Source organism: Raphanus sativus, chromosome 4 (genome assembly GCF_000801105.2).
Source record: "Raphanus sativus cultivar WK10039 chromosome 4, ASM80110v3, whole genome shotgun sequence".
NCBI lineage: Eukaryota > Viridiplantae > Streptophyta > Magnoliopsida > Brassicales > Brassicaceae > Raphanus > Raphanus sativus.
The window spans coordinates 305,351-330,804 of record NC_079514.1 but is presented as its reverse complement, the minus strand read 5'-3'; the positions used below and the strand labels follow the sequence as shown (position 1 = coordinate 330,804).

The window sequence follows — 25,454 nt, the reverse complement described above, 5'->3', positions numbered from 1 at the left end:
AAGGGCAATGAAAGAGCATATGAGCAACTGACTCCATCTCGTTACATCTGGGGCATCAGGAGGTAATATTCATGTTTCTAATAGCAAATTGTTCTTCTACTGGTAGAGCATCATGTAGGGATCGCCAGATGAAAGTCTTGATTTTTTCTGACGTTTTCACATTCCAGGTACTTGTGAACCAGTCTATATGCGCATTAGCTTCATCTGGCGTTGAGTTTGTAGCGGTCTCCTTTCGTGATCTGTATCCTGATCTTGTGGTGTATTCGCCATTTGGATTTTTCAGCCAGACAAGTTCGTCAGGTACCTTCTCATTGCTTGGTTTAATGCTGAGGATCTGCTCTTTGTTAAAAGGTAGAACTTGCTCAATCATTTCCATATTCCACTCTGTCGACGCAGGTAGGAGAAGATCAGCAACAGTGAGAGAGAGATAATTTTCCGGTGCTGGTTTAAAAGGCCGGGCTTGCTCGCTTTGAGATAACCACGGGTCTGACCAGGCTGGTCCTGCTTTTAACAAACCAAATTTATATAAAACGAATATACACTAAATAAACGTGGTAGCAAAATCATGACATCGCTAACAAATACACGCAATATTAGTAGTAACAGTATGCACGTTACTTTGTAAGTTTAAGCATGATATTAAATTGCATGAACCCCACCACACAACAAATGTTGACTCTTATCACCCACCTCCCTCCATGTTTTTTTTTTTTGACAAAATACCTCCCTCCATGTTTCATATAAATATCTTCATATCGCCAATTATTTGATTCCAAGATCATAGCATATCACTCATCGGCGTACAAATAATAGTAGTCAGCAAACAAAAGAGGAACTAACGTGGAAAATAACAATATACAACATGCTCGACTTTCTTTTCTTGTTAATGAATATTTGGTTAGAACTATATATGTATATAAAAGAAGTAACCTAGCTAAGCGGTGAAGTTTTACCAAAAAGAAAAAAAAAACTATACGGTGAAGATAGCCTATATTTTCAGAACAAATAATGAAATGTATTGGTTTTAGGCTGATTATGAATCATAGAAAACGGAAACGTGTTACTTGATTCATAATATTATTTGATCCAAACATAGATCCTCATGAGATTTGGATAATGGAAACGCGTAACTAAGGGTATAAATCACGTGGATTAAGTCTTAGTCATATCAGAAATGGTCGTGTTTCCACTAATTAACGGAAACTGAACAACGCCTATATATATGAACCGAAACTTTAGGTCGAAAATTCTAACACGATTTGTATACATAAAATCTATCTTATTAAAACAGAAACATTCTATTGGACCTAACATTTATTTTGTAAGTTTTTAAATTAAATACATTTTTATACTTTATAGTTAAACTTACATTAAATCATTAATGTTTATTTCTTTATACTACTATCTATGTTTCCAAACAATATATTTATTTTTTTATACTACTATCAATGTTTCCAAACAATATATTTTTTATACTACTATCAATGTTTCCAAACAACACAATAATTAATCTTAGTTATGTTATATCTATTATTTTTTTTTTAAAATTTTGTAGAAACGTCATAATTTCATAAATTGTAAACTAATGAACTTTAAAATTTGGAGTATAAAATTACAAATTATGAAATTATTACAATTTAAATCAAATTAGATTACATATCAAATTAGATTACATATCGGTCATCCAACATTTCAATCGGTTAGTCTCGGGTTTTAATAATTTTTTTACTATGAATATTTTAAAAACCTAAATTGAATTGTCATATCTCCGAATTAGCCGGTATAATCACAATCAGGTTGAATTTAAAAACACTGATTTAAATGCAAAAATATTTTAAATACACACTTTTAAAAATTACCAAAATATTTGTTAAGTTATTAGTGAAATTTTTCATCGTAAAATATTCCGCGCTTCCAAAGCGCGGATCAAGATCTAGTTGTATCTTAAAGAAAAAGAAATGGTATGACCATCTACTATTTTGTATATTTCAATGGAATTATGGAAATGTTTCACTGATCTAAATATGGGCCAAACATATTTACCAGAGTAATACTAAGTGGGACTTTGCTCTTGAACATACGTAACTAAATTCACAAACAATCCTGCATCATAAATCAAGACAAATTGTTTTTTTTTTTTTGCTTGCGATGAATTGATGCATGATATTTCTTAACATCACAGTGTTTTATTTGGTATGTGTGTGTTTGATATTATTTTGGCAAATGCTGCAACATCCATAACCGTTTGTCGCACGTCTAAAGCTTTAGAATATATAAAAAAAAGCTTTAGAATATTACTTTTTCTATAAAAATGAATATACTATTTGGTGAGTCCACTTAATTTTAACTTTGTAGTTAAATAAATATTTAACAACTTTGAGAAAAGAAAATAAAAGAAGAAAATTTTCACCAACAAATTTAGCCAGACACATATTTACTGAGTAAAGGTAAAACTAATCTATGAAGAAAAAAATGTATATATTTGCGAATCAACATCAAAAATATAAATAAATTTGTTTGGCAAAGGAGAAAAAGAAAATAATGAAATTTGTAGGTTTTAACTAAACCACATTTATACAAATATATAAGTGGAAGCGGACCCTACATCTCTCTCGCTTATCTTTGAATTTAAATACGAGTAGCGACAATTCCGCCGATGGTAGCACGTGGTTTGTAGTACATCCGTTAGATGATAAGACAGACATACATATGGGGACCCAGTTATACTATTCCCATTATTGGACTCTCTACGATACGTGGCGAATTCTATCAACTCTCTAAAAAGAGAGAGGTCATATCGGACGAGAATCGAATTTTGACATGTAGGGAAACAACAACTATATTTTAGTTAACCCCTTTCATATTACAAAACGAAATTTGACACAGGGAGGATGAGTGATCTATCAATTCATCGTCCATGGTGATTCAAAACCTCACCTAGTCCGGCATGGTCCTACTTTGGCTATGCAACGAGAACGAAACTTTGCGTTTTAGCTTAGATGAACCATAATCAAGATTTTTCTTTCATGACTTCCTTCATTTCAACACGACCTTCTTCCACAGCCTAGCTAGCAAATTGCAGGGAAGAAACAACTACGAGGATACAAAGACCGAACAAGATGAGAATACAGGTAGATATAGACAAGCCGTAGTAGATGGATCCATTGGACGATGAATTGTTAACGAGGGAGAGAGAGGATAGAAGAATTTGTTAACGCCACTCGACAGGATCATATATAAAAAAACTTCCTGTTTTTAGTTGACACAATTGCTTTTCGAAATCTTAAAATAAAATATGACATCATTCACTAGACTGTTCACAATTACATAAACCCCGGAACCAAGTCAAAACAATACTACTAAACATTTGGCATTAGCTGAACTATAGACAACAACAATGAGCCTTTCTTTCACGCGACTTCTGAACCTAATTGTTAAAAAAAAGGAGGGGGGGGGGGACGAAGAGAGAAACACACCTGATATAACATAGTGGTTCATAAATCTCGGCTACTTGATAATGATGTAGCGGTTCGTGCCATGCCTAGCCCAATAGTCCTTGAGATCAACGGGAGAGGAGAGGTCATGCCCTTCTCCAGCTAAACGGCTAAGTAACCTGGAGAAGACGTTTCCACTCATTTTCCTACCGCCAATTCGAGAATGCCGCTTGTTTGGCATCTGCGGGAGCGGATACTGCGACAAAGTGGTTGTGCAGCAAGAGGATTGCCACCCGCCATGTCCCCATTTGTAACACTGACGAGCAGTGCCGGTACAAGTGCACATTGGCACAGGCATTGTCGTCTCATCGAAGGTGACAAGGTTTAACCCCACATCGTTACAGTCCCAATCCTTTCTACATTTCTTCCCAGGAGAAGCAAGCTGACGGTTCAGATCTTCGCCGCCGGCTCTCTTTCCCTTTGACCTCGCCGTTTCCTGTTTGCGATCCTTTTTCCTTTTGGTAGTGGGTGATTCATGTGGAATGGTTGACAAAGGGGAAGGGTTGGGTAAGTGGGTTTCGTCAGTGAAACAGGATTGGTAGCCACCACGCTTTGCACAAGCGAGAATGTAGTTGAGATGGTTTTCACGGTGTTGAAGAGCAGTTAAGGCGTTATCCCTCTCCATGATAGCATTATCTCTTTCGGAGATAGCTAAGTCACGTTGCTGAAGGGCTTCATCCCGAGCAGCTAACGCTTCCTGTTTAGCAGCTAAAGCTTCGTTTCTTTCCTTGACGGCAGCGTCTCTTTCGGCAAGGATGGACATGATCTTCTTGTTCATGACGAGAGCATTATGTTGCTCCTTGATCTGATGCTGAGGCATCATATTCCCACTGCACAAACAATTACTGATTAGCTCCTGTCCTGTGGGATAAAAAAAAAGAACGAAATCAAAGATTGTGAATAGTTTCTCAGAGAATAGGCTGAAGAGTAAAAGAGTACGAAAAGATATGGTAACAGAAAGCAGCAGAGCATAAACTCCTTAGTAATGAAGATTTTGCTAATCAGAGATAACAGTTGTTTACTGACTAGAAAGAAAAGCAAAAAAGAATCCAAATGTAGACTGAATCTAAGCACTTCAGTTGAGAGAGCATCCAATCCACATAAAGATTAGAATGTAGGATCACTAAGAAAAATGCTCACTCACTCATCACTAGTCGTTAGCAGCTATAGATTAAATTCACCATTACACAAATTACAAGTGAGTCACTCTTCTCCACGATATATGAGCAGCAAAGAGTTCTCGAATTTCAAGTTGATAGCTCCCAAATTCGAAGAAAAAGAAAGTAGGGGCAAACCAATTGGGGAAAAATCAAATTCGAACCCTATAATGTGTGTATATATATATATATTCGAATCATGAAGCGGTATGTAACAAGGGCATGAAAAAAACAAATACTAAGAAAATGGATCGAAAGCTTACGGGTTTCGCGGGAGAAACGAGCAAAGGCAGTCGGGAAAGATCTCGGGAGATGGTCTCTAGAGAGAGCCCAAGGAGGAGGAGGAAGAAGATAGCTGAGCTCCACACTTAATTGACAAATATACCCTTTTACCAGTTTCTAAACAGATAGAAGAAGGAAGGTTATTATCGTCTGTCTACAATACGTAGTAGAATGTTGTCTAAAACGTGGGCCGAATAATGAAGCCCATCTTCAGATCCCGACGTGTGCGCTTCTTCGCTGGGGAGGTTGTTAATACAGATATCATCATCATCCATCCATCAATCATTCACCCTCTGATCTCAACTTCAGATTCATCGGCCGGCGTCTTCTTAAAATTCAGATCGTCGAAGATGTCTACGTTCAGTGGCGATGAGACCGCTCCTTTCTTCGGCTTCCTTGGCGCTGCCGCAGCCCTCGTCTTCTCCTGTAATTCCATTTCCATTATTTTTTTTTAACTTTTCTCAATTTTGCGATGGTCTTGTGTGTCTCTCCAAGTTTCGGCTGTGGAAGTCAACCGATCTGCACATTCTTCTTATTTTTCCCCTGGATTTGATTTGACTTAGCTATATTTTCAATTAAGTATCGGTTTCTTTCTCGGATTCTAGTTTAAGGCATTGGATCAGATTTTTGTGATCTGACTTATTTAGTTTTCTAAAATCATCTCTTCTTTCCTGACATACCCAATGTAGCTCAGGGAAAATTGCTAATTGCCGTGGCGGAGACGTAGATATTTACTTTGTTACCATCGTTGATTTCCTTTTAACTTTTCATTTGATCTAATAGAGAGAAAGAATACAAGTGTATTTCATTGACCGTGGTGGAGTTTACTGTTTGACCTATAGGCATGGGAGCTGCATATGGGACTGCCAAGAGTGGTGTCGGTGTGGCATCTATGGGTGTTATGAGACCTGAGTTGGTCATGAAGTCTATTGTCCCTGTTGTTATGGCTGGTGTCTTGGGTATCTATGGTTTGATTATTGCTGTTATCATCAGTACCGGTATTAACCCCAAGGCTAAATCTTACTACCTCTTCGACGGTTATGCTCATCTCTCTTCTGGTCTCGCTTGTGGCCTTGCTGGTCTTTCTGCTGGAATGGCCATTGGTATTGTTGGTGATGCTGGTGTCAGGTAATCCCTCTTCCCTCCTTTGCACATGGATGATGGCCTTTCTCTTTTACAATTCGTAGCTTTTGTGACATGTGTCACTTTGTAATGTGATTTGTGTATTATTCCCTTCGTATATATATATTGTATGATAAGCAACTTTTTTTTCTTTTGATGGCAGGGCCAATGCTCAGCAGCCAAAGCTTTTCGTTGGTATGATTCTTATCCTCATTTTCGCTGAAGCTCTGGCTCTATACGGTCTCATCGTCGGGATCATCTTGTCTTCCCGAGCTGGTCAGTCCCGAGCCGAATGAGAAGAGAATGCGCTTCTTCTTGGATTCTTTGCTTTGCTTTCTCGCTCTCGTCTTATATTATTTCTCAGGTTAGTAGAGGGAGTCCCCCAGTGGTTTTGCTACTTTATGTAGCACGTTTCTTAAAAAAACCACACAATCACCAAAGTGTTGTTCGTTTTCCACCCTTGTGTTATGTTTGTAATATTCTTCTCTTCCCAGTTAAGAGAGACACCCTCTTATTTATACTTGTTTTTTGTCATTCTAATAAAATCACAGAAAACTCAATTTGATCTTTGTTTATGGAACTCTTCTCTTTGATTACTTATTATTATCAAAAACTAGGGGTGGGCATTTCGGTTTAATTTCGGGTTCGGTTTGGTTTGGGTAATTTGGGTTTTATAAAACTCAAACCAATTAAAACCAAAATAGCTTTGGTTTGGGTTCGGTTTGGGTTTAATTCGGTTCGGTTTGGTTTAGATTTAGTTCGGTTTACATTATTATGGTCTAGTTTGGTTCGGTGTAGTTCGTATTGGTTATAAAATATGAAGGCATTAGTTTTATACTTTTATTAAAAACTAATCAACTCATAAACGATAGAGTGAGAATATAAAAACTTATGCTACATGATTTTATATATAATAGTATTATTTGAATCATATTTATAATTTTTTTAAAGATATGGAAGTTATGAAAAAATGAAAAACGAAATTTTAACTAAAATTTACAATATGTTAATACATACATATATATATATATATCATATATATTTTTACTATATATATATTGGATTATCGGTTTGGTTCGGTTTGGTTCGGTTTAAACCCAAACCAAACCAAACCGTTCGGATTAAGTAAAACATAAACCAATTGGATTACATAAAGAGCACGGTTTGGTTTGGTTCGGTTTAACTTCGGTTTGGTTGGTTCAGTTCGATTCGGTTTGGGTTTTTTGCCCACCCCTATCAAAAACTACAAGAACACTGGATTCATCCAGGTACTACAGGAGCCATATACGTACAGCTAAATTATCTGAGCACATGTATGGGTCTATAAGAATTTAAGTATTGAGCCCAGGCCCATATTCTTTAGTCCACAACACCAACCCTATACAGTGATGACAAGCGTCATAACCGTCTTTCTTTCTGTGAAACTGAATCGTAAAAGCGTTTCTGAAACTCTCGATTTCCTTCCCTCAATACATATACAAAAGCCAAGTCGGATCACACATATAAATACAGTTTTACATGTTAAGCTTCCTGAAAAAGCTAGGGTTTTATTGGAGCTTTGGTCGATTGTATGATCCGAGTATCATCAATCGAGACATGTCTTCTTCTTCTTCCTCCGAAATTAGGGCACAGAAGAAGCAACCGCCGTCTCCGATCTCTTCTCTCCCCGAAGAAATCTTCGTCGACATCGTAGCGCGTGTCTCTCGATCCTATTACCCGACTCTCTCCCAAGTCTCCAGGCGTTTCCGATCGCTCATCGCTTCACCGGAGCTATACGCGAGACGATCCTTCTTGGGGTGCACAGAGCAGTTCATCTACGTCGCAATCTCCAAGGATCAGACCTCTGACATCCACTGGTTTACTCTTTGCATCAAACCTAACAGAGAAACAACGAGTGATCATCGCTTGGTCCATCTCCCTTCGCTCCCTCCGATGCCTCTGCAGGGAAGCTACGTCGCCGTTGGTTCTAACATCTTCGTGATGGGTGGATTTCAAGATTGGAGCATCACGTCGAGTGTTTCTCTCATCGATTGTAGATCTCACACGTCTCGGCCTCTCGCTGATATGCCCAAGGCGGTTGCTGGTTCCGTGGCGCAAGTAATTGAGGGAAAGATTTATGTAATCGGAGGATCAGATGGTCATTCGCCGATGAAATCAAGGTCAAGAACGATGATGGTGTTTGATACAGAGACTGAGGTTTGGAAGCTTAAGCCGAGGCCAGATTGGGAGCAAGGCAAAGTGTGGTTTAGTAGTGTGGCTATGGGAGGTAAGATTTACATGAGGACTTGCTACAATAGCTTCGTTTACGATCCCATTGCAGTTCCCAATAGTTGCGTCGGAGATGAGCTTCTGCACTCCAAGGAGTGGTCCGGTTCTTGTGTCATCGATGATGTCTTGTATTACTATGACGTTCGTGGCAAGTGTTTGAGAGCTTATGATCCTAAGCTGAGATCTTGGGGAGTTGTGAAAGGTTTGGAAGGTCTATTGCCGCGGGGTTGTTCATGGTCGAAAGCTGCGAGTTATGGAGGTGGGAAAATGGTTCTGTTCATGCAGAAGGAAGAGATCTGGTGTGCGGAGATTGCCGTGGAGAGACGCCTAGGAGGAGGTGATATTTGGGGTACAGTTAAGTGGTGTGAAGTTGTGCTTGGTGGCAACTTTCGTATTATGGATTGTGTACCTGTTGCTGTTCTTCTCTGATCTTCTTGTGAATGAATACAAAAAAGGATACTTAGTAGTATTGTCTCTTGGTGCTTGTATGAATGTTTGCTTTGTAAAACCTCCCTTGGGATGTGTTTCTCAGACGTCAATGTTTCGTGTTTGTTGGGTCTATTTTACATCTGTGAATTGACTGAATCTAATCCTCATCATCATGATGTGTTCTTGTGTGCTTATGAGCTCTACTGAATCTTATATTTACCGTGTCACTGATTCAATACTTACTTGGGGTCTTAAGTTTGACAACATATGGTGAATGAAAATTGCTAAAGTTTTCAGTAATCAACCTGACTGTTAAAACTTATAAACATGTAACAAATATATAAAACATGATCAAGTAGAAGAGATAACTTTATATATTGTTAATACTGCTTGCTTGGATGAGACAAATGTAATCAATACTATACTAAAAGGCTAATAAGCTGAATAGAGAGCATGTCCACGTCACCACTTTAATTCAGTCCAATCAGAGACCAGCATTCGTCCACGTTGATCCTTCCTTTCCTCTGTTGGGCTTCAACCGAAATCCGACTCTGGGCTTCGACGTCGCGTTGTTTCTGCCAGCCCATTAGCTCAAGACAATGCTCTCATCACTTTTCTCTTACCGCGATGTAGAAACCCTAATCGCCGTTTGCGATTGTCGATTCATGATCGTGTTCATCCTCCTCTTTCTTCTGCCTTTACGCTCTTTAATCTGTCATTAAACCCATTAATGAGATCTTTTGGCTTCCTCTTTCTGTTCTTCTATAAAACCTCTCGATGTTGCTTCTACATCAAAGTTGCTATTACCCTCTCGATTATCTATAGCGATGAAGCTTACCCGACTCAGAGAACTCGAAATGCGAAGCGGCGGGCCGATGTTCAATCCGGTGTTTCTTCCGGCGTTGTTCCCTCCATGAAGGCAACGAACCCAGCGGTTGTCTCATCCGGTTCGGTCAACCCAGTCGTCCACCCCGGTATCTCTTCCGGCGATGTTAACTCAGTGAAGTCTAAAAAAGGTGCGGCGGTCTCCTCCGGTCGAGGCAAACCAAACGTCCAAACCGGCGCTTCTTCCGGCGTCAGAAGTCAAAGAAATGCGAGAGGTCATATGTCATGGGTTAGATCACTTGAGAGAGGAAGGTCCACAGACTATGACGAGAAGGTTGGAGACCGTTAAAGTTTTGCGTCCTTTAGGTATGGAACTTTCTCTCAATCGATTTCTATCTTGATTTCAGATTTGATTCATTTGAAATAGGATTTGTATTTTTTAGTTTGTTTCCTAAGTTCTTTTTTCGTATACTAAATTACTTTGGATATATATATGCAGGCTTACTTCTGTTAGATACCCAGGTTATGACGACCTCGACCTTTTTTAATTCTATATTCATTTTCTTGGTGTGATTTGTACACTATCTTTTATGTGCTTTGGCAGGAGAGGTTAACCGAATTGGTTCAACTTTATGATCCAGCTGCTGGTATGTTTTATGTTCTTCTGTTGAGCTTATTTTCTTGCATATGCTCTGTTTCATTGACTACAGATCTTCATTTTTTACAAATGCCAACGTGAATACCGAAAGCCAGATCTTCGTTGGTGTGAAGGATATGAATAAGAGCCTTTTAAAATTAACAGATTGCAAGGGAGGCTGCTCTATCTTCTCAGGTTCATTTCTTGGAGCAGAGGTAATAAAAGATACAACACCATTTCGAGATTGTTCTTTACGTTACTTCCAAAAGTGGTAAACAAATGATTGATTGATTGTTTCCCATGGTTTCAAATGCTGCAGGGTGCAGATGCTTGAAGAGGAGACTGAGACTCAGAAGAAACTAAACGCTCAGGTATTGTGAATGTTTACATGCAGCCACAACTCACACCACCATTCATCATCACTGATGACCGTTTATATGATGGTTCCTGAAATGGTTGCAGCTAGAAGATTAAGAGCTTGACCACGAGCAGTGATCCATAAAGGCAGGATTGACTTTGCGCTCCATCTTGAAGGAGGCATATACACCACTCTCTTTGCATCACATCTTTTTTTTTTCTCTCTTAGAAAACGTTGTGGACAGATAAACTGCTGTGGTTAAGATATTTATATTGTGTTGCAGAGCATTTGATGGTAACAGGAATTTGTTGCACAAGATCACTAGACTTTCACGGTTTCACCTAAGGCAAAGATAAGCTCTTTATTAGTTCTCTTGACAAAAGTCTATGGCGTAAATCACCATGGTATCTACTTCTGTTATCTGTGGACCTAATTAGTTTAGAATACTTCTGACAGTTAGGAAGAAGTATACTTGATATAGTAAAATCAATACAATATTTTCTACGCCTGTGTTTTGTCTAGGATTAATCTCTTCAATTTGTTCAAAGTGCTGCTCTTGAGATTGATAATATAATTTGGAAGCTTAATTGAATCTATTATATTTGCTCCGTTATCAGGGTAGGTACAATGAGATTATCAGGGTGGTGTTTACTTGAAGAAGTTTGGATACGACACTTGAAAAGTAATTGAGGTTCCTGACTAGATCAGCGAGCCCAAGCGGCCCTCAGACAAGCCCCTCCGTCTTACACTCCAGGATATTTAATGGTTGTATTGGAACGATTTGAACCAATGACTCTCGCCGTATGGAAGCGATACTCTAACCGGTGTCAGTGGGTCGTGTGGAGCCTGGGTACGGTTGTGACCTTTGCACTCTGGCCAGCATGTCGGATATGATCACAGACGGATGTGACGGATTTATTAAGATACAAAAGCGGATAAAATGAGCAGAGAGTCATGCGTTTGTGGAGTAACTGTATGGATGGGAGCACTTTAGAAAAGGAGGCCACAGTGGATCTGTATTTGTACAGCACAAGGAGCAACTTTTGGACATCACTCTTCCAAATATCCTTCACTTGCAAATAAATGACGGTCAAAATATGTTTAATCAAGATTTGTTGTCATAAAAAAATTAAACGTATTTATTACGTAACTGTAATTGGTCATATACGTTCTCTTCTGATGAAGTTAGGAGAGGTATAAGAACTAAAGGAGGAAGAGGATGTATTAAGGTTCCCAATAATAAAGATACTATACTTTGATCCAACCCAGTATAAATAATTAGAAACATGACAGTGGTAATGATAGTCTTTATAGTTGTGCTAACCACTATTGTTTGTTCTTACGTATTAATAAGTCTATATATATATTTTTTTTGAAAGAATGTTAAATTATTCAAAAAATAAAAATAAGTCCATGTTACTTTTGGAGAAGAACATGCCATATGGTATAATATTTTTGTCTGAAAAGAAAATTCAAGGGGGAAAGGTTTGGCTAAAAAAGTTTAGTCTACAAATATTCATATACTATTAAAAAAACTGCTGAGAACAACTGACAATTTGAATGTTGATTTTTTGGTTTAACTGGTTTAGTTTCTAGACAATACCTTTTGATTGTTTAGCTTTAACTTTCTTAGTTCTCACACTTTTTGAATATAATTTTATCACTTAAGATATCATTTGGAAGGTTTGATATTTATTTAAATTACATTTTAGAAAATATAGTAAATTGTTATGTACAAAAAGTCATTTGTCGGTGACACATATAGTTTCAAACAGATTGTGTTTGTTAGAATTACAATTTTTAAACGAAAACAAATATTATCTATGAACCATCAGTTCGCCTGGAAAACATATATTAATATTTCGTTCAGATTACAAAACAAATACGATGAAGTTCAAATACAAATATTGGCAAAATAATAAAATTTAAAGGTGTCGTAATTTTTTTTTCAAAGCTCATTTGAAATAGTTTTGTCTATGTTTTCAGTCTTTCAACCAATATTTGTTAAGACAAAAAATAATTTAAGGAGAATATCTTTGTTTTTAACTAAATTTAGAATTTTATGTCTTAAATGATAAACCAGTTTTTATTACTAATTTAATATTATTAATATTTATGAAAGATACATTTTACCAAATCAAACGCACTTAAACTGGGAAAATAATCTTTTTGTATAATTATATTTCTAAAATATTATATAATATTTTATTCTATCATTATTAATAACTGTATTTCAGTTTAATTTTAGTATCTCGTATAAGATGAAGAATGTGTAAATTGCAAGGATTTTTAGCGTAGAATTTAATACAATTCAAAAAGAAAAAAAGTTAAAATGTTTGTTGAAATAAAAAAAATTGAATCACAACTAAGTTTAGTTAATTCTCTTCTATATTCACCTTCTTATTGTGTACCATCTAAAATATGCTTTGTGTTATTTTATTTTATTTTGACTAAAGGCTTATGCTTTGTACTGTTGTAACAACCAATTTTGAATTCTAATATCCTAATTTCTTATACAATATACATATTACTTATTCAAATAAAATAACTAAAAATAAATCTCAAAATTTACGAAACAGACTAATATATTTTTCTGAAGAAATTTTAGTGTATTTAAATCTTTATATATTTTATAAATATTTTTAATTTAAACTATTGTATATCTCTGTTTTGGAAAGGAGACACATCTTTCAACTTAGAACAGTCATATTTACTATAATAATAGTAAGAAAGGAGGTTACAATCATAAGAAATATATTATGAAAACTAATAAAAACATATTCATATAATAGGATTTACTAAATAATAAATTAGAACATCTATTTTTTTTATCTATTAGTTAACCAAAAATAATATGTAGAAGCATTGCCGCGCGTAGCGCGGCCAAAGACTCTAGTTTATTGTAAAGTTGAAGTATATGTTTATGTAATCATATAAAAAATGAATGAAGACTTAATGAAGATTGGGTATGAAAGGATGTTGACATGCTTTAGAACTGCATTCGCAGCAACAAACCCCGCCATAACTATATGCTCGACATGACCCTCCTTTGGGGAACCCCATAGACATGCATTTTGCATCGCATACCAATGTGTTTGTACATCCGTCCTTCTTACATTTGTAATATTGTCCTAATTGTCACATAAACACACATTAGCAATACATTTGCACACACCAAAATGACCAATTTAATATACAAATGGGAATTTGTGACGCTAGAGAAGAAAATCAAACGTTAAACAAAATAAATATGTCACCTGAAATTATAGGCAAAAGGATGAGAGCAAACACCATTAACAAGGGTAATTGAAGAAATGAAAACTTCTTTGCTGCCATTACTTACGTTTTTAGGAGAATTACTTACGTTTTTAGGAGATGCTACAACTCTTACCTAGATATTCTTCAAAGAAAACAAAACCTATAGAAAAGTAAGATTCAACATTAATCTGCATCGTTAAGAGAACTAACCACATATATATATACAAATAAATCTTCCATATTATGTAGTCAGTTTTTCCAAGATAGAAATTTGACTGTTAACCTTTATTCAGTTTGACTGTAACTTTGGTCAACAGATTTCATTAGATGTTTCCGTTTTAGATTGTGTTTACATGTTAATGTTAAGTTACTTTTCTATAACAAAATAATTTACGGGTACCAAAAAATATTGAGTGATGAATATAAAAATTACACAATGTTGGCTCCTTCAAAATCAAAAGGCAAACAAATGAACCTGAAAGACACAAAAGAAGATACACACAGCTACAAAGATGGTTAGAAAAGTGAAGGCATGTTTTTCCTCCAACCATGCGCTTTGTTAGACGTCAAGAAGGAAGAAGGCGTGAAGGGCAGACCAAACATCTCCTTCATGGATTTGCCTTGTTCAGTGAACTTGACAAGCTTGGATACAACATCTGCACTTTCCATAACCTGACTCATGTCCTTGGGATTACTCCAAAGCTCGTTGGCAAGTTGTAATTTCCTGCGTTTGGAGTTGACCGCAATCCCAAACTTGTGATAGATTCTTGTCCTCTCTTCTTCTGAAAACCTTTTACTAACAAGCTTGCTCAGCATCTTTCTCTCCTTGTGAAGCGCCTTCAGGCTTTACCAAAACGCCACAAAAGAAAGATCAGGCCTCAAACAAAACTGCAAATGCCAAAGCGCACTAAAAACAGTATCTGACCTTGAAGACAATGTTAAGGTTTCTCCTCCTTCCGAGACTTGTTTTCCCTGAGAGAAGCGATCTTTCATAAACAAAAGTCTTCTTAGCTCAACTCCAATGTAGACTGAATCAGCTTCATCACCTCCTTTGAAGAGCAAGAAGAAGTATGTTCTACGCACCAAAGAGACGTTACAGCTTTGCCATAGTTCCAGAATCTCTTTACGCTGTCTCTCAAAGTCCCCGTCCACACGGCCAAGGTCCCTCTCCATTTTACCAGAAGCCTCAGCATTCGAGAACTAAATAATGAAAACAAAACTTGAAAATAAATCATAAAACTATATACGAAAAAGAATAATCTAATATTATTAATATATGTATATTTGATTTTGAACTTGCACCTCTTGATGACGATTAGCCATCGCCTTAAGCCCATCAACAAAAGACTGGATGGTAGAGATACCTCCCTCTTCTCCCAAGGGAGTTGGGATGCCAGTGGAATTGCTCCCGCAAGAAGAAGACATAGAATCATTCCTCGACACACTAAAACCCAACTCTTCTAACTCAGCTGGAAACACAATCTCGTGACTCTCTTGTCTTTCTTCCCTTAGGTTTTCAGGTGGAGTGCTGCTCCCTGGCACGGTCTCTCCGTGGTTCACGTTTTGGCCTACACTCCTTTCATCATCATCATTAGCATGATCCTCACTATGGACTACACTCCTTTCATCTTCATTAGCATGATCCTCACGATGGACTACACTCCTTTCATCTTCATTAGCATGATCCTCACTATGGACTACACTCCTTTCATCATCATTAGCATGATCCTCACTATGGACTATACTCCTTTCATCTTCATTAGCATGATCCTCACTATGGACTATACTCCTTTCATCTTCATTAGCATGATCCTCACTATGGCCTACAACATTTTTAGTTTCTTCTTTCTCGTCTTTGTGGTTGTCATTACTACAGACTACTGAGTATGTTTCCTCAATCTCAATGCACTGAACTTCTTTGCAATATTCATCCGATGGATTTTCTGAATGCATAGGCAGCACTACTTCATTGAGATCATCATCATCATCATCATCATCGTCAGATATGAAACTCCTTGTGTCTAATAAATTGACCACTCCTGATGTCTCTGAAGCAGCAGAACCATCCTTCCACTTGTCTGTGTGGTTGCCAAAATGCGGAGTTCCATACTTTCAACAGAAGCACAAAGCCATTTTAGCTGAAACGCCATAAGAATCCTAATGTAGATTAATGTGGGGAAGAGCCAAGAGATACCTTTAACGCCTGATGATGGTGTTCAATCAGTCTCATGAAATCTTCAAGCCTGGACTCAGCAAGATCCCTCTGCTTTCTCAACTCTGCCATCTCTTTTTCCATCTGCAATCACATTTGAACCCTTCATCAGTAATTATTAATCCTAACCCCCCCCCCCCCCCTCTTTGAATGTCACTCAGTCATTACCACTGAGAAAAAGGAAATCAATGAAAAGCCATTTTTCTGAGTGACAAACCTTTTGTATCTGAACATCTTTCTTCCTCGCACAATCACATTTTGAGGCTGCAGGGTTTCTCAGCTCGGTCTCGTGCCTCGCAACCTCACCCTGTCGTTGCTTCAGCAGAGCCTTGTCCGACATGATCAAGGTTACCTTTCTTCACCGCTGTAGAGTTTGCTTCAGCAGAAGGCCTTTGTCCTGAAACGCAGAGCCTTTGTCTCGAACTTCTGTTTTCCTGAAACAGTCAAACTTTTAGACCTCTAAAGATTGGATTCTGGTACTGCTGAAAGAAGTTCAAATAGCAGATTGATACTTTTGAGAAGAGTACCGAAAGGGCCTTTTGACAAAACTCAAGACCTGTGAGATCTCTCTCTCTCTCACCAAACCAAAACTAAGAGATTAAAACATGAAACATGGCTCTATGAAAAAGGAAAAAGCTACATGCTGAAAGTGAGAATTACAAAAAAAAAAAGCGGAATCCTTCAATGAAACAAACAGACGAGATCAGAAGAGAAGACTTTGCTTGTTATTATTATAATATTATTACATGACAGTTTTCACAATATATATGGTCACCCATTACGCTTCCAGAGACTAAGCCACGTTTTACCAATCTTTAACATTGTTTAATCCAGAAAAAGAGGTCATACAACACACAAAGTCATAACCACAGCACCTCTTGAAGAGTTACTATTTTTTTTTTTTTTGTAACTCTTGAAGAGTTACTATGATTATCTAATACTATAATAGGACGCGTTTCTTTGTGTTTGTCATTCCACCAACCGCAAACCGTATATTCAAGCATCATTAGAAAATGCATTTGTCTTTTCTTCGTCCAGATTAATAAGATTGTTCCCTATTTATACATGCAAAGAGGTCTTTTATTACCTTTGTGGAGTTGCCTTCTTCCTCAAGCCAAAGCTCTAGCCTCATCACTCCTCCCAAGCTCTCTGATCTTTGCAACAGTGCTCTTTTTCGCTTAGGGGTGGCTAGTTAATGCCTGTTTTGCCCTTCAATTTTTATTGGGATAGCTTAAAGCCTTAAACACCTTACCATCATCATGTGCCCAACTAGCCAGATACATTTCTCTTCAGCCCAGAGTACCTACTAATGTTATAACGAGCTTACTTACCAAACTGGCTTACTTATCTCGAGTTTATCCGTCACTATATTTGGGCTTACGTTATCCTTTTCTATCTAGAATTTTACGAATGTAAGAAATGGATTTAAACTAAAATACATGGATATATATGGATAGGTGTTAACTATATGTAGCCCAATGTTACAAGTGAAGCCCGACATTAACAAATGATACACTGCTTCACAACTATTATTGCCCGTCAAACACACCACCTGCTAGGATATGACCCGCGCCTTGCGCGGGATGAAAGAAATAATAAATAATTTTACGTATGTAGTATTTTTTTATTATTAGTCTACATATATAGTATGCATGTGAAAAAATATGATAAAAGTGAAAAATGATAACACGGATACAAATAACAAACATCATGCCTTATGTTTTTTTTTTTTTTGAAACTATCATGCCTTATGTTGAAAAGTTGATGATCAACATATTGGTTTAACATAAGATTACATTATGGGTTTGTATTTGTTTCAAAATAAAAGAATCTAACAATTTTTTTTTAAAAAGATGGCATACAGACGCGTAGTGCCTGTTTAGTTTTGGTAATTATATATTTACATTCAATTGTAGCCATTTACCAATATTGAAAACCTAACAATTTTTTTTTCTTTTGGCTTTGATTACACAGAAGCAAAGCAAAGTCTTCTAACCTTTCTTGTAAAATTGGGTTTCTGTCTGTTTTGAATGCATTGTCAAAAAATGTAAATAAGTAATGTTCACCAAAGAAGTTTTCCAGTGAAACACAATCGGAGGGTGACAGAAGAAATGTAAGTAATGTTGACGTGTTCAATTTATAAACTTGATATAAAGATTTTTTTTTGGATAAATATAGAAATTTGATCTAAGAAGGCAAATAAATAATACAGGAATAGTCAAATAGAACATACAATTTATTTTACAAAATGAAATAAAGTATAAAATATACAATAAATGGTTTAAGAAAGAGCTGCGTGTTGCCCAGCCATGTTTATGTGTGTTTCATGGATGATAATTTTTTTGGTTAATTAGCATCCGCCTCTGGAGACCCTGACATGAGGCCGAAAATTCAAAGTGAAAATGTTTCCGTTGTTAGTTTACAAAAAAGAATAAGATGTTTCCGTTGTTCTTGTTGGAAAGTGTTCAAGCAGAACACTATACAAAAGGTGATTTTAAACCACAGATTTAGTGGAGATGTGAGGAAAAATGGTATATTTTCTTCCTCATAGTGGGACTGTAATCTCTTTGATGTTTAAGCATTACATCTTCGTTGTAATATAAACCAATATCTTCATTTCCCTATTTCTCAGAATGAATTACCTGATTTTTTTTTTTAATTTTAAGCTTTTATGTCGTGGAACTCTGCAAGAAAAAACAACTTTGATGTTACTCATTTGTTCAAGTTAAGCATTTTACCACATACAATCATAACCTACCAAACCAAATAAAGTAAGGTTCAACAGATAAATCACCAAAGTTTCCACTTACCCAATTGAGCTAAAGACACATGTGATCTTCAAAGAAGCAATTTTTAAGATATGGTTATTTGTACAATGACTTCAAAGCAAAGACCCAAAATGCAGCAATCTTGTGCTGGTCAGAGTAGGTAATAAGAACTGTCATGTTGAATATAGAGAGAATTGAAAAAGTTAGTGTTAAACCTTAAAATCATATCTAAAAGCTACAAAGAAGTAAATCAGTACCTGCAGTATTTAACGATGCTGAAAAGTCCATGTAGAAACCATGATCATTTTATCAAGCTTCAAAGCCTCAAGCTCATCCAGATCCAACTCGCTAACGATGACCCGTTTGAGAAAAATGTTGGCAAGGCGTCATCGTTAGCGAGGCGTCTCACTTCTATCTTCAAAAGATCATCAACTTCAACCTTAAGGTTATGTCGATGCAAACTCCAATTTCTCTTATGTCTTCAATCGACCTTCAACCTCGGTATGTCGGAACCGTAAGCGGAAGTAACTTAATAACAAACGCCCGCCATTAAAAAACTGTATGCGCAACGACTGTCTCTCATTGCGTTTCAATTACATTGTTCTTCTAGAAAGTCCATGGTTGATTTCTTCCAGTTCGTTGATTTCTTCAAGTTCGTTCAAGGAAAATCTGCGGAAAGTCATCGGGTTGGAAGTTTGAAAATTTTTTGAAAGAGAATTCGTTAACCGTATCGGTTAATTTCTCTGATGATGATAAGGACTTGACATAGTCTTCTCATATGCCGTCTCCAACTAAGGTACAATTATTGTCCTATTTTATGAAAGGGTAATGTAATGTTGTATCCATTAATTAAAAAATGTGTGGTCCGTACCGATGGCATCAAATGTAAATATCCTAGTGATTAGAAGGGTATTAACTTAATTGGCTAAAGAGAACTGTCAGCTCGCCACATCAGCAATAATAGCAAAATTGTTATTAATCTACTAAATTAAGGTTACTTATAATGGCAAAATTGTCTTATATCGAGTTTTGTTACATATTTTAAAAACAAATTTTGTAATATAAGAGCCTTGCGTGGGGTGAGTTTTTAAATTTGATGTATTTAAATTTATAAACAATATTTATTTTGTTATCAGTTAACTTTTTTACATTTGATTAAGGGAGAATTTTTGTATCATTTAGTTCGGTTTAGTTATGTTTAGTTTAGATCTTTGTGGAACGTTCGGTTTGGATTTTTGCGGGTTCGGTTTGGATTCCGATAACCTATTTATTTTTTTGTATCATTTAGTTCTAATTTATCAAAATCTAAAAATAAAAATAATGTATAACATATAAATTTGAATAAAGTACTTAAACTTAACATAAAAATTGGTTTAGTTTAAATATTTAGATAGAAAACCAATAGATATTTTAAGTATTTTTGGCATTTTGAGTATAATTTAGCTATTTTAAACATGTACTTTATTTGAATATATTTCTAAGTATTTTGGACAACTTGAAAACGTCTTATATGTTTTATATATTTTTTAGATATTAAATTTAAATATATAAATCTGGTTCGAATATACTCGAAAATCCAAAATTTTGATTCAAATCGGATTCAGTTTTGGTTCTCTAAATACCAAAAATTTGAACACGTTTGTATATTTAACCAATTTTGGTTAAAGTTCAGTAACCAAAATTCAGCACTACTTTTCAGATTATATATGGTTCGGTTTTTTGGATTCAGATTTTGCCCAACCTATATTTTTCATTGAAACAAAATCTTAAACGAAAGTGATGATGGTTCATATTTATTTTGGGTATGAATAATTTTTAAACCAAGACACATTTTACTATGTACGTGGCTCATTTAGTTAATCACTAAAATTTATTGTAGGCCCATTCAAGAAAAACGATGGGTTGGACTAAGAAAAAGTTACTATTTTAGATTGTCAAAATCGACACTTCCAAATTATTCTTTGTCGGTGTTATGACGAAGAGAAAGTGGGTTAAGATTAGAAAAATAAATTTATTACACAATCCATATTTTCGTTAGGTGATTTCAATAGCTTATAAATAATTCTCTGATGTATTGATCTCTTGTAAGATTTTTGAAAAATATTAGTTAATAAGATCTTATATTTGCTAAAGTAATCAATTGTTTCTTAATTAATATATATGATTAGATAATCACATAAATAAGTAAAAAACTCTTATTTATTTACAATATTTTTATGATAAGTAAATCAAAATAAAATTTTATTTGTTTTATATGATATATCATTAAATTTTACTGATATTGACATAAGTATATAATATATAATATTTCAATATAAATATAAATATTTGTTATCATATGTTTTTATTAAAACTTGTATATCTGCTATAATAAAAAAATTAAACTATAAATCCCAAAATTTAAACCATTAATAAAAAGTTTGATTGAGTTAGTATTCTCTATTGTTAAGCTAAATATTTCATGCATATATATGATGAGGAAATTGTTCATAACAGTGAAAAATTATCCACATCTTAGTATGTATACAATGTTAAAGACCCACTATGTTGTCATCTAGTAATAGCATAGAACTTAACTACCGTTTATGAACCTCTATTCTATGAGTATTTCGTAATAATATTTTTTCTGTAAATATGTAATGAATGGCAATTGATGTAATTAATCTAGTAAATTAAGGATTAATCAATATAAAAGCTGGGGAGAATTGTGAAGAAAATACCTATGCAAAATGGCAACATGGTAATAATTTTACTCTTTTAAGGTTGTTCTTATTATTTACTCATTGATTAATAATAAAGGGATGTTCTGGTTTTATAGCAAAATGTTTGGTTGGCTTTGAATATTTTAAGAAAATATTAGTCCAATTATTTTCAGAAAATTTGCAGTCCAAAATATTCATTTAGTCTATGTAAATTGAAAATATTGATTAAGGTTATTATTTATATAAAATTTCCAAAATTTCACGGAAAATTTGATTAAATCATGCAGTAAATAGAAAATATTGTGACAGTGTAACTGTTAGCTATGATTGCGTGATTAAGTTTGGTTAGCAAGATTTTTTGAAAATCACTGGATATTAGGAAACTAATTAGCAAATAATTATTAACGTATATAATCCTATATAACAATTGATTCATAAAGAAATAATTTTTGGTAACCACTTATAATAGGAAAGAAAAACATTCTCTTAGCTTGAACAAAGAAACAATAAAACCGAATATTCTTCACATTAATCAATACATATCCCATAAAGAAAACAAAAGAAAAATTCCCAAAATCTGAGTTACACCGGAAAAAAAAAATATATTTACAAAGTTCAATGCAAATGCGCAAGATGAAATATATATTCTAATTAATCTGAATAAATTTAAATTATAGATCACAAATTTTTTAATGTGAGACTTTAACAGTTTTCGTAATTTATAATCATTTTCAAAAATTCAAAATATAACATATACAAAAAATCTAATTTTTATTTATGGTTAATATGAATGCTTAATTTCTTTTAATATTATTTCGAAAGACTGCACAGTCTTCATCTGTATCTTCCACATCGTTTTGAAAGGCTTCAAATCAGACACAAAATTACGACCGGCCATTTGAAACTATTAATTCAATAAAACAATTCGAAGACTGATTTTTCTCTCTGGCATGCAAGGTGTATACATATCAGTTTGACTAATATGTTAGATGCTCTCCAGTTTTAATCACGAACCAACTAAAAGGAAAGTTGTATGTTAAAATTATTGCAAAATAAAAGTATACCAATTATGGTAGATTCGCAGAGAATTAGGGCTATAGACACGCAAATCACATCGAATTTGATTCAGTTATGCAGTAATTAGTAAATAAATAATTACAAAGTTTGTCACTCAAGCATATTGTTCCAAATTGTATTTCAATCATATATAGAACCAAACTAATTTAGGAAACATGTAAAACTTCCTGGTCAATCAAATCTAGAAATTTCATTAGGAGAGATTAAGGTTAATCAATCGTTTTTGAATTATATAACCGTGTCCGTCATAAATAATTTTGGCTGAAATATTGTTACATACGTATAGACAAACTTACATTTGGAATAATTTTATTGTTACGAATCATGATTTTAAAACAATCTAAGGATTATCCCATCCCATAACAATTATAATAACAAAATATATTGACGGGTGCGACAGAGTTACATAATATATTTTTTTTTTGAACTAAGAGTTACATAATATTTTCAATGTGTAAGATAATACATTCAATGGATCGGTTTGATGCTCTATAATGAAACTCAAAAACGCAATATATTTCGTAACAAATATAAACACAAAATACTACAATGTTCATGTACGTGAAATATAGCACATAAAGTAGACTATAACAATTTATGCAAAGTGTAACACATTTGTAATATTATATGATTAGTATTTGGGTCGAGCAATGTACTTGTAACATACAAATTAGACAAACTAATTTATGCAGCATACATCACATTTGTAATACTATAATACTATACAATTGGTATTATAACTGGGTCTCAATGTACTTGAAAATTACATCAAACAATATATTATAATATGTATTTGAATCTTGCGTATAAGTGTCACACTATAATTAATCGGACTCCAACAGATGTAGTTACAACCATTTTTGTCAATACGTAATGAAATGAAATATTCTATAGTATTACCAATGACCCAAAGTGTAATTAATCTAGTGTTTTGAGGATAGTTTTAATAAAGGGATGAGGCTGCATGATAGATTGACACATCATCAAAATGGCAACATAGTAAATAGTTTACTCAACTAAGATTATTTTTTCTAATTGCTTCCTTTTTAATAATAAGGGGATGTGTACAAACTAGCTAGTGTTTCAATACTTACCAATTTCTTGGTTTTGTGTTCATCTTCGCATCATGTACTTTGGAGGCTCTCTGTTTATCAGTAATTTGTGAGACTGATGTAGGGGCATATAATATATTCCCTCTGTTTCAATATGATCTATATTGTAGAAAAAAAATGTTTCAAACTATCAATTTTTAATATTCTCAATATATTCAATATTAATAAATAGTAAATTTCATAAAATTTAATTGTGTTTATTAAATTTTGATTGGTTACCACTTATGAGAATAGTTAAACAAAAAAAATTAATATACTTATGATCAAAATTTAAAATGTTTTCTTAATAAATGTGAATATTCAAAAATATGTATCTTAGTGGAACATATGGAATATTGCATCACTGTGATGTTCAGAAGTGTCTAGGTATTCTCTTTCAACCTGGGTATACTTCGTACCCATCATGAGGCATTTTTGTATATACCAATTAAATGCGTCGATTTAAAATAAATGCATCTCTGACTATAATACCAAGTATAATGTTAAATTATTTTGATGTTAACTTTTATTTTCGGTCTTCGACCATCACATCAAATTCTACACTAAAATAATATTTTATTATTAATTTTTAGGTAATTTAATACATTAATTATTATAATTGGCTAACTATATTTATCAAATATAGTTCTTATATTTATTTATTAAAATTTGGTAATTATCTTTCTATTTATTCATATATGTTATTTTAGTTAATTTGTATATTTTATTTATTTTATTTAAAATATTAGTTAAAATTAAAATTTTATTAAAAAAACATTTTATATTTTGCTACAATTTAATGTAAATGATATTACTTATTTAGTTTTATTAGTTAAAATATAAAATACAATAATAGTTTAATGTTTTGGTGATGTGAAAATATAATAAATACACAAAATATTATGATATATTCATTTTAACTATAGGTTTATACTAATTATTAAAAACTAATCTATTTATATTAAATAAAAAATAATTAGTGTGATAAATGGTGTTACATCATTTATACTACACCAAATTTGGTAGAATGATATAATTTTTAGTGTCTCACTGAAAATGAAATTTTACCAAAATTAGTATTTTGGTGTTTCTTTGAAGATGACCTAAGAACGTAAAATTCGACATGCCATGGAGATTCATTGGGAAAAAAAGTTAAAGAAGCGAGGAAAAAATCTGAAGAAAATCTAACATAACTATTAATAGATCTTAGCCAAATCCGAATATAGGTAAGGAGAGCTTTAAAGGAAGACCACAAGAAGAGTCATGAGAGTTGCTTGCGACAACTTCTCGACCACCAATTTTTCTAAACGGCTGGTGACATTTGGCCCACCCACCTTCTTGTCCTTTCTTTTTTCATTTCCTCTTGTGGCTCTCATTTTACTCTATATATAAAATCTTAAAGAAAAAATAGGCACAACAAGTCGTAAATATAATGCACCGCTGTTACCTTTAACACAAATTGAGATAAAATAATCAATCATTCATATATAATTATAAAGATGGAAGAACATAATAATAAATAATGAATGGCAAAATAAACAAATCAGAGAGACAGATAGAGTGATTCATTCATTTCATTGGGAAAAAAAAAAGATAGAGTGATACATTCACCCACCTAAGGAAGGAAACACAAGGAGGAGTTTGCTTCAGGGAGACACATCAATGACCTTCTTCAGACTAGTCTTTTGTCTTGACGATTAGCTATAGTCCACATCATTATCTCTGTCTTTAAGTGGAGTTTTATACAAATCGAAAGACATATATATACCCAACT

The 25,454-nt window shown here is 34.2% G+C and overlaps 4 protein-coding genes and 2 long non-coding RNA genes across 8 annotated transcripts; 4 read left to right on the top strand and 2 right to left on the bottom strand.

Annotated features, from left to right (window-relative positions):
* Positions 1 to 3,272: 3,272 nt before the first annotated feature.
* On the bottom strand, positions 3,273 to 5,053 carry LOC108851312 (protein BASIC PENTACYSTEINE5). 2 transcript variants are annotated; one of them, XM_018624721.2, is made up of 2 exons: positions 4,915 to 5,053; positions 3,273 to 4,324 (listed from the first exon to the last, which is right to left on the bottom strand). In XM_018624721.2, the coding sequence occupies exon 2, from the start codon at positions 4,315 to 4,317 to the stop codon at positions 3,508 to 3,510; it is 810 nt and encodes a 269-aa protein (XP_018480223.1). In that variant the 5' UTR covers positions 4,318 to 4,324; positions 4,915 to 5,053; the 3' UTR covers positions 3,273 to 3,507. The 2 variants fall into 2 exon arrangements, with proteins under 2 accessions (XP_018480223.1, XP_056865186.1); XM_057009206.1 differs by having other exon boundaries at positions 3,273 to 4,355; positions 4,915 to 5,026.
* A 62-nt stretch (positions 5,054 to 5,115) lies between these two features.
* On the top strand, positions 5,116 to 6,628 carry LOC108851313 (V-type proton ATPase subunit c1). The gene is made up of 3 exons (XM_018624722.2): positions 5,116 to 5,359; positions 5,776 to 6,061; positions 6,219 to 6,628. Exons 1-3 carry the CDS (start codon positions 5,131 to 5,133, stop codon positions 6,349 to 6,351), a joined length of 648 nt encoding a protein of 215 aa, XP_018480224.1. The 5' UTR covers positions 5,116 to 5,130; the 3' UTR covers positions 6,352 to 6,628.
* Positions 6,629 to 7,458: 830 nt separating this feature from the next.
* On the top strand, positions 7,459 to 8,765 carry LOC108851307 (F-box/kelch-repeat protein At4g38940). Its single transcript, XM_018624715.2, has one exon. It carries the CDS (start codon positions 7,574 to 7,576, stop codon positions 8,750 to 8,752), a length of 1,179 nt encoding a protein of 392 aa, XP_018480217.1. The 5' UTR covers positions 7,459 to 7,573; the 3' UTR covers positions 8,753 to 8,765.
* A 501-nt stretch (positions 8,766 to 9,266) lies between these two features.
* LOC108854136 (uncharacterized) lies at positions 9,267 to 10,755 on the top strand. Of its 2 annotated transcripts, none has more exons than XR_001949835.2 (5): positions 9,267 to 9,943; positions 10,077 to 10,224; positions 10,327 to 10,429; positions 10,534 to 10,585; positions 10,677 to 10,755. It is a non-coding gene; the product is annotated as an uncharacterized LOC108854136 (long non-coding RNA). The 2 variants fall into 2 exon arrangements; XR_001949836.2 differs by having other exon boundaries at positions 9,289 to 9,943; positions 10,331 to 10,429.
* A 98-nt stretch (positions 10,756 to 10,853) lies between these two features.
* LOC108854137 (uncharacterized) lies at positions 10,854 to 11,836 on the top strand. The gene is made up of 2 exons (XR_001949837.1): positions 10,854 to 10,976; positions 11,190 to 11,836. It is a non-coding gene; the product is annotated as an uncharacterized LOC108854137 (long non-coding RNA).
* A 2,391-nt stretch (positions 11,837 to 14,227) lies between these two features.
* LOC108852210 (kinesin-like protein KIN-7F) lies at positions 14,228 to 16,883 on the bottom strand. The gene is made up of 6 exons (XM_018625714.2): positions 16,555 to 16,883; positions 16,260 to 16,476; positions 16,025 to 16,126; positions 15,133 to 15,939; positions 14,756 to 15,030; positions 14,228 to 14,674 (listed from the first exon to the last, which is right to left on the bottom strand). Exons 2-6 carry the CDS (start codon positions 16,380 to 16,382, stop codon positions 14,347 to 14,349), a joined length of 1,635 nt encoding a protein of 544 aa, XP_018481216.2. The 5' UTR covers positions 16,383 to 16,476; positions 16,555 to 16,883; the 3' UTR covers positions 14,228 to 14,346.
* Between the last annotated feature and the right edge of the window lie 8,571 nt (positions 16,884 to 25,454).